The 16,552-nt window shown below is 41.6% G+C and overlaps 1 protein-coding gene across 2 annotated transcripts; it reads right to left on the reverse strand.

Annotated features, from left to right (window-relative positions):
• Window positions 1-275: 275 nt before the first annotated feature.
• On the reverse strand, window positions 276-15,353 carry dnajc5gb (DnaJ (Hsp40) homolog, subfamily C, member 5 gamma b). Of its 2 annotated transcripts, XM_061743880.1 has the most exons (6): window positions 15,192-15,353; window positions 13,133-13,258; window positions 8,839-9,052; window positions 8,605-8,758; window positions 5,630-5,677; window positions 276-1,823 (listed from the first exon to the last, which is right to left on the reverse strand). In XM_061743880.1, the coding sequence occupies exons 2-6, from the start codon at window positions 13,243-13,245 to the stop codon at window positions 1,690-1,692; spliced, it is 663 nt and encodes a 220-aa protein (XP_061599864.1). In that variant the 5' UTR covers window positions 13,246-13,258; window positions 15,192-15,353; the 3' UTR covers window positions 276-1,689. The 2 variants fall into 2 exon arrangements, with proteins under 2 accessions (XP_061599864.1, XP_061599865.1); XM_061743881.1 differs by lacking the exon at window positions 5,630-5,677.
• Window positions 15,354-16,552: the final 1,199 nt, after the last annotated feature.

The following is a 16,552-nucleotide window of genomic DNA, read 5'->3' on the forward strand; positions in this document are numbered from 1 at the left end:
CATTTTATTAAAATGATGCACAAACACAACCGTCACTCAACATGCAGGAATAAAAACAGTAAAATCAGCAGGACCAGCGGCTCGTACCAGTTGAGCGGCTCCAGGTAAGTCTCCGGATCCGTCCTCGGCTCCATTTTACTCCAGGAACTCGCTGAAGCCGGTTAAATATTACACCTAACCCTCACTGAAGGTCTGAAACTCACCATCTGCTGCGACGCCACCTTATCTGAGAGAGGGGGAGCCCGGCGGGAGCCAATCACAGGAGCCGATCGCAGTCATGATGCATCCAGCACGTTTATTTCAGCATAGAAACATTTACGGTGCTTTTCATTTTACACAAACAATTAGGAAAACATGTAAAAATGGAAAGAATAAGGGAAAAAGGGGGAATGTTGATGACCAAACGCCCTCAAAAACAAAGAAAAACAAATCCTACTTGAAGGTTTTCTGGCTCTTTTTTTGAGGTCTCTCAAGTATGATTTTCTGGCACAGATTTTATATCGACGCACTCGTCGAGTCGTCGATAAAAACAGCACAATTTAGAGTAAACCATGATTGTACAAAGTGCACCCAAGTGAAGCAAAATAATACAAAAATATATATATTATAAACACGAGAATGATGGTGAATGGCATAATTTAAGTCTTGTTTGTCTCAATACACATTAATAAAACCTCCAAATCAAAAAAACACAGCTCAGAATTTAAATAATTAACACCACAGAGAGAGAAAAATAATAAAAATTAAATGTTAAAAGAAGCTCTCGATGTTTGTAGATCCCAGCAGCGTAAACAAAATAACAAAAAAAAAACCACGAGTCACGTCGCGGCTGAAGAGTTAACAGTGACACGTGCAGGAAAAGGTTGAGGATGTTTTACTCGTTTAACCCGACAGCGACATTTCCGCGTTAAAGACTAACAGAGGAAATTTAAAAAAAAGACTCAGAAACTTTTGCAAATTAAAAAAAAAAAAAAAAACGAGCTAAAGTGTCGAACCAAATCAACCCTGCGGTTTCGCAGCCTGGATTTACGGCTGACGGAGACACGACTGCATACGGTGAACGTGGCGGTTTTGGCAACGTCCTCTCAGAACGGGATTAAAAATAAAACAAAAATACGCACATTTTTCCCAAAAATCTCTCTCAGACGGACTAACGAGCAGCAGCCGAGACGTCGATCCCGTTTTATGCATCTTGAAATCATTTCACTATCCAGCAACGCCACTTCTGACCACACGGGGGCCGTTAACACCCCTCCGTCATGTTAGACTCTGCTGCCCCCTGTGGTCGGGACTGGTACTGCGGTGCGTCTGTGCATAGTGAGACTCGGGTCCAATCGCCCGGCGAAACACGATCTCAGATCGTTACGGTTGGATCTCACGAGGAGGACAATGATCTCGGAGCTCGGCGGCCTCGATTGGCTTTTCCACTCGGTGACACAAAAAAAAAAGGTTTAAAAAATAAATATGATATTCCGTCAAAGATAAACCTTTGGCACACAACATTATCAAGGCAATTTCAAAATCACTGCTTGATCCGCGTAAACAAATGAGCCTCAGAGGAATCCGATCAACGCGCAGAGGTCGCCGTGCGCCCGGTTCCCCGGGTCCCCGGGTGCGGAGGGAGAACCTGGTTTCGTGATCAAGTCCAGAACCGGAGGCTCCGAGGAGCGCCGGGCCTCGTCTCCGCCCTCAGTTATTCTCCACCGCTCCGTCTCCAGCCGGCAGAGCGATGGGCGTCGTTCCGGGACTCGAGGTGCCGTTCGCTCCGTGAGGCTGAATCACGATCGGCACGTCTTCACCTGGAGAGAACGATCGGTCTTCACCTGCAGAGAGGAGAGGAAGTGTTACTGCAAACCGAGAGGAGACGTCTCGGGAGGGAACAACGCAGGTCCTCTGCAGACCACTAGAGGATCCAAACAAACAATCATCTGGATGAAGCTACGTGTTAAACGTCCAACTTCACCGCAGAAATTAACAGATTTGAACAGCCTGGTTAAAAAAACTAAAGAAAAAAAAAGTGTAAAATATTATAAATTCACAAACGACTTTAGACGGGATGAAAATTAAAGGTAAAGAACAGCAGGAATATCAGGAATTGAATTTTGAATTGAAATGTTATTTCGAACATGAAACAGTATTGAAAACCAAACAATAATAATCAATAATAAATACATGTTAATAAGAAAACAAAACAAAAATATAAAATAAAAAAATGCATCCACCATAATTAACACGTTCGAAAAGGAGTAGGAAGAGGTAAAAACGTATTAAATCCTACCCCCTATAGTATATTGCATTATGATCAGAAATGCAACATTTGGGGGGAAAAAGACAAAAAAAAAAGCATATTTTGGCTACTTTTCTGAATAAATGAACGGGTTTCGTATTAATAATTTCCCGCTCCGTTTGTATGAGGCATATTATTCCATGTAATTCTGCTCCATGCCACCAGGGGGCAGTATTTTTATTTATTTATTTGCACAATGATAACACAGTCATTTTATCATACAAGGACAAATAATTTGTGCAGGAGAGGAAAAGAAGCCCGAAGGGCTTATAAAAAAAATCCTCCCCTCAATACAAAATCACCAAAACAAATCAATCAATAGAAAAAGAATAGAAAGGAAAAAGAAAAGGTAAAAGAAAAAAAGAAAAATACAATAAACACCCAAACAAAAATATCCATGAAATGGCAATTTCATTTCAGTAAGAATAGCCTGTTAATTTTGCCTAGATAAAAGATACCCCACCAAGCTGGTCCTAAACATTTTTAAGGATGACGCAAACTTAAGAGACCTATCTAAAGAGTTCCAGAGTTGAGGACCATGGAATTTGATAAAGGATTGGTGACTGCAGGTAAAAGACAAAGAGGTAAATGAAAGTTCTTCCCACCTCTAACTGAATAAGAGTGAATATCTGATGATAACAGAAAAAAATTATGAAAAGTGCCTGGAATGTCTTGTTTGAAATGAATGAACATAAACAGGCATGTTTGAAACTTATTAATAGAAAAAATTGATAATAATTTAAATTAGCTAAATAAGGGTGCAGAAGGTGCTTGATGAGAAGAATATGAAATCATTCTCAAGAATCTTTTCTGAATTAAAAATAGTTGGTTAAGGTACGAAGAATAAGAAGTTTACTGTGAGGATCAGCTGGTTCCAGGTCAACTGGGTTATTTAACCTGGGAAACCAGAACACAGGTGTTTCTGATTGGAGAAGCAAACAGTTTTCCACTGGGCCTAGTGTGTGGCTAGTGTGTGTTTGTGTGTTTTGTGAGCAATTCGGTTTGTTATTTTGAGTATTATGAGTTAAAGTTGAGAAAAACAAAGTTGAGAAAAATAAACCTGCGAAGCGACTGTATCAGCTAGAACCTTTCGTCTGATATGTTTGGAGTGCACTGGACGCACGTCTAAATGTGTATGTGTTGATCAGCGCTGATTTTATGAACGGCTGTGGTGATCTGTGTGGACACATGCAGGTAAACCTAACGCGTTGGTAGCAGACGCGCAACAGTCTAAAAATAACTTTTCAAGACGAGTTCTTTTACAACACACTCATTTGCAGGTTTCTTGATTATTAAGCAAATTCACGTTGCGTGGACATTATGGCCGAAGAGGAAAAGGACCAACGAGGTCTGGAGACTGAACTTGGGGATGCAGGGGAGCAACCTGCTACTGGAAAGGGTGGTTAAATTAACATCCAGAGCTTGGTGGGAAAAAATAAGCATTTTAGAAAACCAAAGAGTCCTAATTTGTCTAAAGTAAAACAACATATTGCTAAATTGATGTGTGATTAAGAACATTTAAATGAGGTTTGAAATGAACAAGTACAACGGGTTGTGTGACTAAATACTGCTAGTGATTATATCTTATTGGTTTTATTTCCTGCTCATGAAGCAAACAAACATGAAATATGGTTCAACGTTAAAATGTTGAACATCAATGAGTTTTTTGTGGGAACGAATCACTGGTTGTCCGACACTAAGGCCCCGTTTACAAGTAGCAAAAACGGTGGTGTTTTCATGCGTTTTGTCCGTTCGTTTACACAAAAACGAAGCTCAAAGTCACCAAAAACCATCATTTCTGAAAACTCCGGCCAAAGTGGAGATTTACAAAAACTCCGACTTCACGTTTGCTTGTAAAGAGAAGAGAAGAAGAGAGAGAGAAGAGAGAAACGGACATTTAGGCTTCAGAACGTCACATTATGAGACAGAAACGTCACCAGCGTCATTTGTGCGACCTGTGTTTACAATTTGTTTGGCCACCGTCAATATTTTTTTGTATTTTACCTGTTTTATATTCTAAAGTCACACTTAAAAGTAACTCCACTTCTCTGTCACTCCAAACGAAAGACTCTTGTTCCGTCTTGGAAGTAACTCGTGTCATGTCTCGACTAAAAACTAAGGGCAACCGGGCCTTTGCTATCAGGGCCCCGTCGCTCTGGAATGACCTGCCGGAGGAGATCAGGCGAGCCACATCTCTGTCCATTTTTAAATCTCTTTTAAAAACACACTTTTTTAAATGTGCTTTTACTTAACATCTAATAATGTACTCTATAATATCAAATGTTATTATTTTCTAATGTTTTATTGTATTTCTATGCTCTTATGTTTTTATATTTTTGTCATTTTATTGGATTCTGCCTTTTAATTCTGCTTTGTAAAAGCACCTTGTAACTGTGTTTGGAAAGGTGCTATACAAATAAAGATTATTATTATTATTATTATTATTATTTGTTGATGTTTTTTTCCAGACACTGACTTTATCTTCTTGTTACACTGCCCCCTGTAGGTTTGGCTGCTCATAGCACCTTAACAGCCGTTTATGCGGGTTCGTGTAAATGATGGTATTTTTCAAAACTTAGAGGGGGAAATATCCATTTTTGTAAATACCCGGCTATGTGGAAACGTGGCCTAAAGCTGATCCAGCTGTCAACGTGGGGGATGATCACGATGATGATTTTCCAGGTCAAACTGTCCAAAGTGAGAATGAAAAAAGGACAAACAGAACCAGTAGGACTGTAGCTTTAGCTGATGTTGATGGCGTCGGCTTCAAAATATTGTTGACGAATTGTCCAAAGTTATTCATTTTGCACCTCAGTTACGATCTTAGCCCACCGCGGTAGACGCGGCTGATCATCTGTTCAAAACCAACATGGGTATGTTTTTTTTTTTTTTTTTTACTTCCCTAATAAGATATGAATTCATAAAAATAAGAATGACTTTAACCTCGTGACACGTTACTTTTGTCTTGCATAATCACACGCATGAATGTTCAAAGTTCCTGTTTAACTGGAGGACTTTCAACGTTGAACACCGACTTCTTTAGTCTTTCTGTTAGATGAGATATTTCTTCCCAAAAAGAGCGTAATCATATGAAACATTGTCAGCTTTGTCTTTAGTTTTCTACAAACTCATTTGTTTGTTAGCAGGGGTGGTTTTTGCACCCACAACAACCACATGCAACCACGGCAGGTTTGATTGATCGATTGATTTTAATCCCCAATAATTGATTTGATCAAACATTGAACAATCGCGTTCAGCTGTAAATCATTCAGAATCAACGCTTCCAGGCGAATCAAGCAAGTAGAGCGGCGAGCAGGAGATCGACACCTGAAGAAGGTTTACCTGCGGTTTCACTGGAGCTCGGCTGAATTACTATTACGTGGTTTCGTGCTGCAAAACAGAATTCAACACTGAGGAAAAATATACTGCTGCAAAACAAACCCTCATTTCAAATCTTTTCTTTAAATACTCGTGTCTAAAAGAAGTCGTCAGAGTTAAAGTACGAGAACAGAGACGATATCTGTCTCAGAAAATTAGAATATTGTGATAAAGTTCTTTATTTTCTGTAATGCAAAAATGTCATACATTCTGGATTCATTACAAATCAACTGAAATATTGCAAGCCTTTTATTATTTTAATATTGCTGATCATGGTTTACAGCTTAAGAAAACTCAAATATCCTGTCTCAAAAAATTTCAATATTCTGGGAATCTTAATCTTAAACTGTAAGCCATAATCAGCAATATTAAATTAATAAAAGGCTTGCAATATTTCAGTTTATTTGTAATGAATCCAGAATGTATGACATATTTTTTTTATTTTTTTTATTTTTAAATTGCATTGCAGAAAATAAAAAAGGACTTTATCACAATATTCTAATTTTCTGAGACAGTCCTGTACATGAGCATCAATGTTTCTACTTTTTTCCAGCATTCGTACTAAGAAAAGAAATATGTGACCACTTATAAAAGGTGTAACAAAGAAAAGCAACTGTTTCTCCCTCTGTGAAGCTTTAACTCGTGAACCAACAAACTCGGCTGCAATGTGAGAAATGCCGGCGGACTTTAGGGGGATTTAAAACAAGAGGACATTGTTCTGTTTCAGACGGCTAATTTCAGAAGGTTAAAACTCTGACGTCCTCCGAGACGGAGACGCTCGATCCTGCCGAACCCGTCGGCGGTTCAGCTCCGGCGGGTCAGAAATGTAAACACGCCGCGCTGCAGGTACAACACCGACCAAACTCGCTCCAGGAAACCAGGCCAACAACCAAACAGCACATTTACAGGCTTGTTTGGGGAGACGGACGTCTGTGGAGGGACAACAGTACCAGAGACGTGAAAGAGGGCCGTCCTGCCTGCAGCTCATTACAAGGAGAGAAAGATTTATCTGTAATCGAGGACAAACGTCTCCATTCTCATGGTGTAAACTGAAAAACGCTGTTAGCAGGAGAAGAAACGGGATGAGCTCAGTGGTTTTCTTAAAAAAGGGCCTTCATTAATACCATTTTCAAACAACAAAAAAAAGACCAAAAAGACAAGTCACTAAGAAATCCAGCGAAAAATCCAGTGGTCGAGGTTGCCAGATCTGACAGGTTCCAGCCCAAACGCAATGTAAAACCCGCCGAAATAATGAGAAACCAGCTAAAATCATACATTGTCTATGTTAAAATCGGCAATTATTAAATGCGTAATACATTTCAAGTCATAAGCCACTGAAGCCAAAATAAGTTCAGGCTCCAAACAAAGACTACAATTAAATTGAGTAGATTAAAGCAAATAAAATATCCGTTTCTAGAGTAAGTTTCTACTTTTCTCTGCCATAATGGAAACTTTTTTGTTAATTTCTCCTAAATATTTAGTAAAAACCAGGAAAAGCAGCCCTAATTTTATCAACCCGCCAAATCTGGCAACCCTGACTGAGGCGTCTAACAACTGGTAAACACATTTATTTCTCCTCAAAACGATTAAATAAACCTTTCCTTTTCAAAGTGTAAGAAAACTTTTTAATGATGACCCAATAAATTCCCTCTAAAATTAAGATTCAAAACTTAAGACCCTTGGATTGAGATTTCATACAAATTGAGACATTTAAAAAGGCCTTATTTCAGGTAAATGGGATTTAAGACTTTTTAATGACCCGCGGCCGCCCTGAGCAATAAAGATCGGCAACCAGCATCACAAGAGACATCCGACGTCAGACTGCTCTGGTTCTGTGTTTTCATTTACAACAACAGCGTTTGAGGGGGAAAAAGTGCTCAAATAAAACAATTTTCAAACATCTTTCACTTGATTCGACACTTTAACCCTTTTGCTGTCTTCAGGTCAAGGAAGGAGGAAGAGAAGGAGGGAGGAAGGAAGGAAGGAAGGAAGGAAGGAAGGAAGGAAGGAAGGAAGGAAGGAAGGAAGGAAGGAAGGAAGGAAGAAAACAAGGAAAAAGGAAGGAAGGAAGGAAGGAAGGAAAGAAAGAAGGGAAAAAAGAATGAAGGAAATAAGGGAGGAAAGAAGGAAGGAATGGAAAAAAGAAGGAAGGAAAGAAGGGAGGAAAGGAAAAAAGAAGGAAGGAAGAAAGGGAGGAAAGAAGGAAGGAAGGAAGGGAGAAAACAAGGAAAAAGGAAGGAAGGAAGGAAGGAAGGAAGGAAGGAAGGAAGGAAGGAAGGAAGGAAGGAAATAAGGGAGGAAAGAAGGAAGGAATGGAAAAAAGAAGGAAGGAAGAAAGGGAGGAAAGGAAAAAAGAAGGAAGGAAGAAAGGGAGGAAAGAAGGATGGAAGACAGGGAGGAAAGAAGGAAGGAAGGGAGGAAAGAAGGAAGGAAGGAAGGAAGGAAGGAAGGAAGGAAGGAAGGAAGGAAGGAAGGAAGGAAGGAAGGAAGGAAAGAAAGAAAGAAGGGAAAAAAGAATGAAGGAAATAAGGGAGGAAAGAAGGAATGAATGGAAAAAAGAAGGAAGGAAAGAAGGAAGGAAGGGAGGAAAGAAGGAAGGAAGGAAGGAAGGAAGGAAGGAAGGAAGGAAGGAAGGAAGGAAGGAAGGAAGGAAGGAAGGAAGGAAGGAAGGAAAGAAAGAAAGAAGGGAAAAAAGAATGAAGGAAATAAGGGAGGAAAGAAGTAAGGAAGGAAGGAAAGGAGAACACAAGGAAAGAATGTACGAGGGGAGAAAAGAAGGAAAGGAGTAAAGAAGGAAGGAAGGAAGGAAGGAAAGGAGTAAAGAAGGAAGGAAGGAGAGAGCAGGAGGAAAGAAGGATAGAAGAATTAGGTCATTTTGACCCAAAGACAGTACAGGGTTAACGACCTGACTACCTTCCCACCCCGGTGCGGCGTCTCACCTGCTTCCTGCTCCCTAAGCTCCGCCTCCAGGTCTTCGGGGTCCACGTACTCAAAGTTCTCTCCGTCTTCCGCCGTTTTGCACTTCCCGCAGCAGAAGCAGCAGCAGCAGAAACAGCAGCAGCAGGTGAAGAGTGTGCAGCACACCACGAAGGCCTGGACCACACGGGAATAATCAGTGTTATAACTCACACTGACGCGCACATGTCCCCTGGTCGACATGTTCCCCCGTTTACCTTGAACCAGCATTTGGACATGAGGAAATAATATTTGACGCTCTCCTCGCCGAACTGCTCGGCCACGTAGAGACCCATGGAGCCGTACTCGTCGTAGATCCTCCGCTTGTTCTCGTCGCTGAGGGTGGCGTTGGCGTTGTTGATCTCCTTGAACTTCTCCGCAGCTTCGGGGTTGTCTGGGTTCTTGTCAGGGTGATGCCTCAACGCCAGCTTCCTGAGGAAATGTAAAGAAACAGAATAAAAAGGTTAGAATGCATACGCCATGGAAAAATTGACTTTTTGTTTGAGAATTAGAGGAAGGGATTTTGCTCAAAAGTGGCAAAAATGGTGTAGATTTAAGGTCAAATCCCAGCCATGCCCTTAAAGAAGGGAAAGAAAAGAATGGCAAAATATTACATCTCCCCCAGGTAGTTATGTTATGATTGTTACTATCATTTTTTATTTTTATTTTTTTTTCTCTTTCCTTTTTGTGTAACTTGAAAAAGACAAAATAAAAAGTATTAAAAAAAAAAAAAAAAAAAAAAAGTAAGAATTCACCTGGATCTAGCTCTAACAAATTTTATAAGTGGCTTCCCTTTCTTACATTCTTCCACTCTCTCCAGTCCCTGCCCCCTGATTGACGGACCCCTCCCTCTTTCTTCCTTTTTATTTATGTTTACTTTTTCTTTGGGTTGTTTTTTCCTTTTTATTCATCTATTTTGTAATTTATACTGTGTTATTTATTCATCATTATTAATATTATTTTAGTTGAATTGTGTAATGGAACAGCTATACAGCAATCTCGTCTACTTCTACGTCATTCAAACATTTTAAACATAAGCTCAGGACACATTTAATTGATCAGATTACATAATGATATTTCTAGATTTGTTATTTTTTCTTTAATCATGTAGATACCATGTATTCTATTCATGCTGCTGTTTATTTGCTTTGTTTTTAGACTGCAATCATGTATTCTGCATATTTTAAACCTTTGTACAATATTTTGCTGTATTTTACAGGTTGAGGCCTCGTATAAGCCCCTTGGGCTTTTCGCCTCAACCTTGCACATTACAAATCACTCTTTTACATTTGTATGTTACTTGTTCTGTTTTTATACTGTGCTGAATAAAATAAATAAATTTAAAAAAAATAATGTTTTGTCATAAATCAAGAAAACCATCCGAGAAGGTAGACTGTATATCTTTTTCTCATTCCATCGAGATGCACAGTATTTTTATGGTGTCAAATATCCTATATATATATATATATATATATATATATATATATATATATATATATATATATAAATAAATTCACCCAACTCATCTTCTCGCAGATGTTATTTTTACACAACAAATATTAACGCCACGAATCTCAAACGATGGCAGCTCCGCTGTTATGTTGGACCAGTTTTTTCTTTCTTTCATCTCAGCCAAGAACCACGATGGCTGAGTTACAGTAATGAGTTCACAACGTTGATCAGCATCCAGGCCGAGTTTCTTTTCTTCTTTTGCTTCAGAAGTGAGAAACTGAAACAGTTTCCACGTCAGCAGTGTGGTCGAGTACAAAAGTGAACAAACGGCAAGATCAGCAGATACACTGACGTGTTCCAGTCCAGTTCACACTCGTCTACAGTCACGACTAGTAAAAGAAAGAATAAAACTTTATTCCTTTGCAGCGGTCGCCACAGCAGATCACTCTAATCTTTTCTGGGCTGGGACCCCGATAAACGGACGTGGCAACGGGGCTTTCTGCCGAGGAAAACCTCAGGGCCGGGATCGCTCCGGCAGCCTTCGCGCTTAACCCTTGTACTGTCTTTGGGTCAAAATGACCCAAGTCTTCTATCCTTCTTTCCTCCTGCTCTCTCCTTCCTTCTTCCTTTCCTATTTTCCTCCTTTACTCCTTTTTCTTCCTAACACCCTTTCGTCATTTGTTCCTTTATTACCTTATTTGCTTTTCCTTCCTTCTTTTCTCCATTCCTTCCTTCTTCCCTCCCTTGTTTCTTTCCTTTTCTCCATTCTTTCCTTCCATCTTTTCTCCCTTCCTTACTCCCTTTCCTACTTCCGTCCTTTTTTCCTTCTTTTCTCCCTTCCTTCCTTTCCTACTTCCTTCCTCCTTTCTCCCTCCCATCCCTCCCTTCTCCTTTCCTTCCATCTTTTCTCCCTTCCTTACTCCCTTTCCTACTTCCTTCTTTTCTCCTTACTTCCTTCCATCTTTTCTCCCTTCCTTCCTTCCTTCCTTCTCTTCTCCCTTCACCCTCCCTTGACCCAAAGACAGCACAAGGGTTAAGAAGAACCGACTCCACCCACGAGTCCAGAGCTGATCCACGCAAAGATGCTTGTGTGTCTGGACTCCGGTGTTCGGGTCACCCGTGAAGATCTCACCACCTGCTGCCTGAACGACACCTGGGCAGCCGACTACATGGATGATGGTTGCAAGAAGATCAGCAGAGGTTGTACTTCCTGCGTCAGCTCAGGAAGTTTAACCTGCCACAGCAGCTGCTGATCACATTCTTCTCTGCCATAATCCAGTCTGTTCTCTGCACTTCCACCACCGTCTGGTTCGGATCAGCCACCAAACTAAAACAGGCACAGACTGCAACAGACCATTAGGTCTGCAGAGAGGATCATTGTGACCAACCTCCCATCTATCCAGGACCTGTACCGGTCCAGGACCAGGAAACGGGCAGGTAACATCTCTGCAGACCCCTCACACCCAGGACACAGTCTGTTTGAACTCCTCCCCTCTGGACGGCACTACAGAGCACTGTATGCTAAAACCTCCAGACTTAGAGACAGTTTCTTCCCCCAAGCTGTTGCTCTGATGAACTCATAGAGTCTCAGAGTAATCAACCACTGTGCAACAATAATAATAACCACAATCATATCCTGTAACAATGCACCTTTCAATAACCACGTCTACCTCATACTGCTGCACCTTTCACTTTTTGTTTTAATTGTATATATGTTAATAAGAGCTGTCATTTGTCTATTTACTGTACAGTGAGCGAAAATAACCCAGTCAAATTCCCCGTCTGTCATGTTCAAACTTGGCCAATAAACCTGATTCTGAAGAAGGGTGCATGATGGGTGCAAGAAGGATGGAAGACGGGTGCACGACGGGTGCACGAAGGATGGAAGACGGGTGCATGATGGGTGGACGACAGGAGCAAGAAGGGTGGACGACAGGAGCAAGAAGGGTGGACGACAGGAGCAAGAAGGGTGCAAGAAGGGTGGACGACAGGAGCAAGAAGGGTGCAAGAAGGGTGGACGACGGGTGCAAGAAGGGTGCAAGAAGGGTGGACGACGGGAGCAAGAAGGGTGGACGACTGGTGCAAGAAGGGTGGACGACTGGTGCAAGAAGGGTGGACGACGGGAGCAAGAAGGGTGGACGACGGGTGCAAGAAGGGTGGACGACGGGTGCAAGAAGGGTGGACGACGGGTGCAAGAAGGGTGGACGACGGGTGCAAGAAGGGTGGACGACGGGTGCAAGAAGGGTGGACGACGGGTGCAAGAAGGGTGGACGACGGGTGCAAGAAGGGTGGACGACGGGTGCAAGAAGGGTGGACGACGGGTGCAAGAAGGGTGGACGACGGGTGCAAGAAGGGTGGACGACGGGTGCAAGAAGGGTGGACGACGGGTGCAAGAAGGGTGGACGACGGGTGCAAGAAGGGTGGACGACGGGTGCAAGAAGGGTGGATGACTGGTGCAAGAAGGGTGGATGACGGGTGCAAGAAGGGTGCAAGAAGGGTGCAAGAAGGGTGCAAGAAGGGTGGATGACGGGTGCAAGAAGGGTGGATGACGGGTGCAAGAAGGGTGCATGACGGGTGCAAGAAGGGTGCATGACGGGTGCAAGAAGGGTGCATGACGGGTGCAAGAAGGGTGCATGACGGGTGCAAGAAGGGTGCATGACGGGTGCAAGAAGGGCGCATGATGGGTGCATAACGAATGGATCATGGGTGCAAGACGAGTGCATGATAGATAGACAGGTGGATTACTCTTCCTACCCTGACGTCCTCGACTCTAGACCTTGAACCCATTTAGTCCCAATAAAACTATAATTATAGCTGTGACGTCTATTGTTTAGTTCCTTTAACAGGATTTCACGTAACATTTCAATAAAATCTTTTAAAACAATGTGTTTACCACCAGTATAGCTGACGGCCATCCAGCATTCTTTCCAATAATTATTTTCCTCTCATCTGCTTGTTGCACCAACTTTGATCTGATGATCAGCAGAAGTGATCCGAGCACTTTGATCACGTCACTGAGCTTTAATGATGAACATTGTGACCGTGTTAGCGTCCACGTACCTGTAGGCCCTCTTGATTTCATCGGGGGAGGCTCCTTTCTCCAGGCCCAGGACCTTGTACAGGCTGTCTCCCGCCGTGGACATCTTCCTCTGGGGTCTGTTGGGGTCCTCCATGGTTCACGACGCACTGCAACGCAAACAAACAACACAAGCAGCCGTCACAGGTCTGGACCATACCGCTCAAGTTTGAGATTTAAAAATAAGGGTCCCACCAGCCCAACACAGGTCCAGTATCTTAATAATAATAATAACAGAGGTGTCAAGTAACGAAGTACAAATACTTTGTTACCTTACTTAAGTAGAAATTTTGGTTATCTATACTTCACTGGAGTAATTATTTTTCAGACGACTTTTTACTTTTACTCCTTACATTTTCACACAATTATCTGTACTTTTTACTCCTTACATTTTAAAAACAGCCTCGTTACTCTATTTCATTTCCCCTTTAAAAAAAACTGTCCAGTTAAATTGCTCCATCCGGATAGAGTGAATTTGGTTGTGGTTGTTTCAGATGTTCTTGTCCAGTTTTGTTCTTACATCCGTTCCCTCAGATTCCTGCAACTAAACTTGGATGTACATTCCAATAAAGGTTAGGATAAATGATAACACGCCTCTGAAGTTTGACTTTTTGCACCATTACAATACTTATAGGCAACTAGTCATCATATCTCCTGCTCTCTGAAACACATGTTAATGCTCAATAGTACACATATATGCTTCTTTAATATATTTGCATTATACTAAGATGCATTCATTTTCAATGGCTTTTGTCCTTAATGGCTTTTTCCCCCTTACATTACTTTTACTTTTATACTTTAAGTAGTTTTGAAACCAGTACTTTTATACTTTTACTTGAGTAAAAAACTTGAGTTGATACTTCAACTTCTACAGGAGTATTTTTTAAACTCTAGTATCTATACTTCTACCTGAGTAATGAATGTGAATACTGAAGACACCTCTGAATAATAATAATAATAATAATACGCCTTTCATGGCACTCAAGTTCGCCGTACAACAATCAAAATGTAAAATTTAAAACAGAAAACACAGTTTGCAGCAGAACAAAAAAAGAGACTTAAATATTAATTGTGACACTTCAAAAAATAATCCAACATATGTAGGAAAAATTGGTTAGACAGACATACTGTTGCAATACTAATATTCTGTTCTAATCTTACATTTTAAGACAGATTTACGAGAAATCTAAAATATCTACCCGTCAACCACTTTTAAACTACAATTATGTGCTCAGAATTTGATATCTGATCTTTGTTGACACTGAAATACTGTGGACATTCCTATGTTTGTGATTCCTACAATAGAGCCTAAATGAAAATACAAAAGGGGAATTAAAGCACACTTATTTATTTTAAATATTTTCCGTTTATATAGACATTGAAACGCCTTTTCTCTCTCTTATTATATCTATTTCTCTGATTTGTTGTTCCTAGTTTGTTCCTGTTGTCTCCAGCAACCTCGCGAGAACGGCCACCCAGGCTACAGCAGGTGGTAGTTCTCGCGAGATTAGTGGCAATTCAGTTTGCCGTTTCAAAATTATTATATCATAAAACGGGGGAAATTTGCAAGAAAGGAGGGGTCAAAATACAGTAGTTTTCCGGCCAAAACGGGAGACTTGACAGGTCTGGTATGGAGTCACTTTGAGGGGAGGACAAAAAAAAAAAAAAACACCCTCAAAGCGGTGAAAATGAAACAACAGACACCGGTTAAAAACACAGAATTGAGGCAGCGACACCTGTACCGGGATCCTGCCGCGCGGGCGTCAAGCTGCCGCTACCGTGCCGTTAAATAGAACGGCGGTGCCGCTACCGCGTTGCCGCGCGGGCGGTAAAGTACCGCTCCCACCGCGCGGGCGTCAAACCGCCGCTACCGCGGTGCCGTTAAATAGCGCTGCCGCGTTACCGCGTTGCCGCGCGGGCGGTACAGTGCCGCTACCGCGGTGCCGTTAAATAGAACGGCGGTGCCGCGCGGGCGGTAGAACGCCGCTACAGCGGCAGCACGGCGCGGCGGCGGGAAAGCCCCCGGGTTAAAAGCGAACATACCGTCCAGATAAATGTCGTCGCTGCCGTTAAAATCATAGAGTCCGACGGTCGACCGGCCACAGATGTAATTCCAGGTTACTCTCCGCCGCTGCTGCCGCCGGGTGGTGCGACTTTACTCGTGACCCGGAATGCAGCGAAGCCGGAAGTCGGAGGGCACTGATCAAAATGGGAACCGAAAAATCCTTCACACGTGCCGCTCCTTCCGGATCACGTGACCTGTGCGGGGTGGGCGGGGCTCCGACTTCTATTGATAACGGAGCAGTCCTCCTCTGAAACAACGATTATTCAAAGAGAAGTAGTCTCTGTTCCAAATTTAGTCTCTTACTGGAATAACTTCACTTCAGATCTGAACTGAAAGAAAATATGGTGTTTGGTCTATTGTCGACAGTACTCGAGTTGTAAAAGAAAATCAGGGGGGGATGTTGGATTTTATCATATGGGGACAGATAATTTGTGCTGATCACAAATAATATAATATATTACAAATAATAGCAGTGACCAAAACACCTGCAGAAATACTGCAGGAATGACATAGCAGCAGTTAAATGCAGCCTTCTGTAAGCTTTAAATATCCACTGGGCTTACATCAAATACATCAAAACACAACAATAAAAAACACTTTTCTGAACTTATCAATATGACTCTGTCCTTCACAGGATAAGTAAAATGGATCACTGCAAAAACTCAAAATCTTAACAAGAATATTTGTCTTATTTCTAGTTAAAATGTCTCATTTTAGTAACAAAAAAAAAATCTCATTACACTTAAAACAAGACTCGTCACTGGAAAAAACAACAATTTCCACCTGTTTCAAGTAGATTTTCACTTGAAATAAGTAGAAAAAGTAGAAAATTTTGCTTGTAAATAAGAAGATAAATCTTGTTTCACTGGCAGATTTTTCTACTTATTTCAAGTGAAAATTTACTTGAAACAGGTGAAAATTGTCAAATAAGTTATTTTTCTGGTGTTATTTTTCTGGCGATGACTCTAAATGTTGAAATAGCAGTAAAACCACATTCATTGATGAAATGACATAAGGGATGGAAAGGGGGGATGATTTTGACCGTTTTTATTGCAGGGAGGATGCCATCCCCCCTCAACTCCAGTACTGATTGTGGACCTTATTTAGTCTGTAACTGTCAATCAAATGTTCCACACTCCAGTCCGGTAGGTGGCGGTAAATGCACCTTTAAGTTGGTGCCAGCCGCCATTAAACTCCTAAAAGAAGAAGAAGAAGGATAACGAGACCAACGAGACACAGGTGCAGACAATCAGGGCAGATGGGAAACAGGAGGGACAGAACTGAAACTCAGGGAAAATGTCAAATCCTGACAGAAAAGGAGCAGAGTGAGGTGCTAAAG

Source organism: Cololabis saira, chromosome 16 (assembly GCF_033807715.1).
Source record: "Cololabis saira isolate AMF1-May2022 chromosome 16, fColSai1.1, whole genome shotgun sequence".
Classification (NCBI taxonomy): domain Eukaryota; kingdom Metazoa; phylum Chordata; class Actinopteri; order Beloniformes; family Belonidae; genus Cololabis; species Cololabis saira.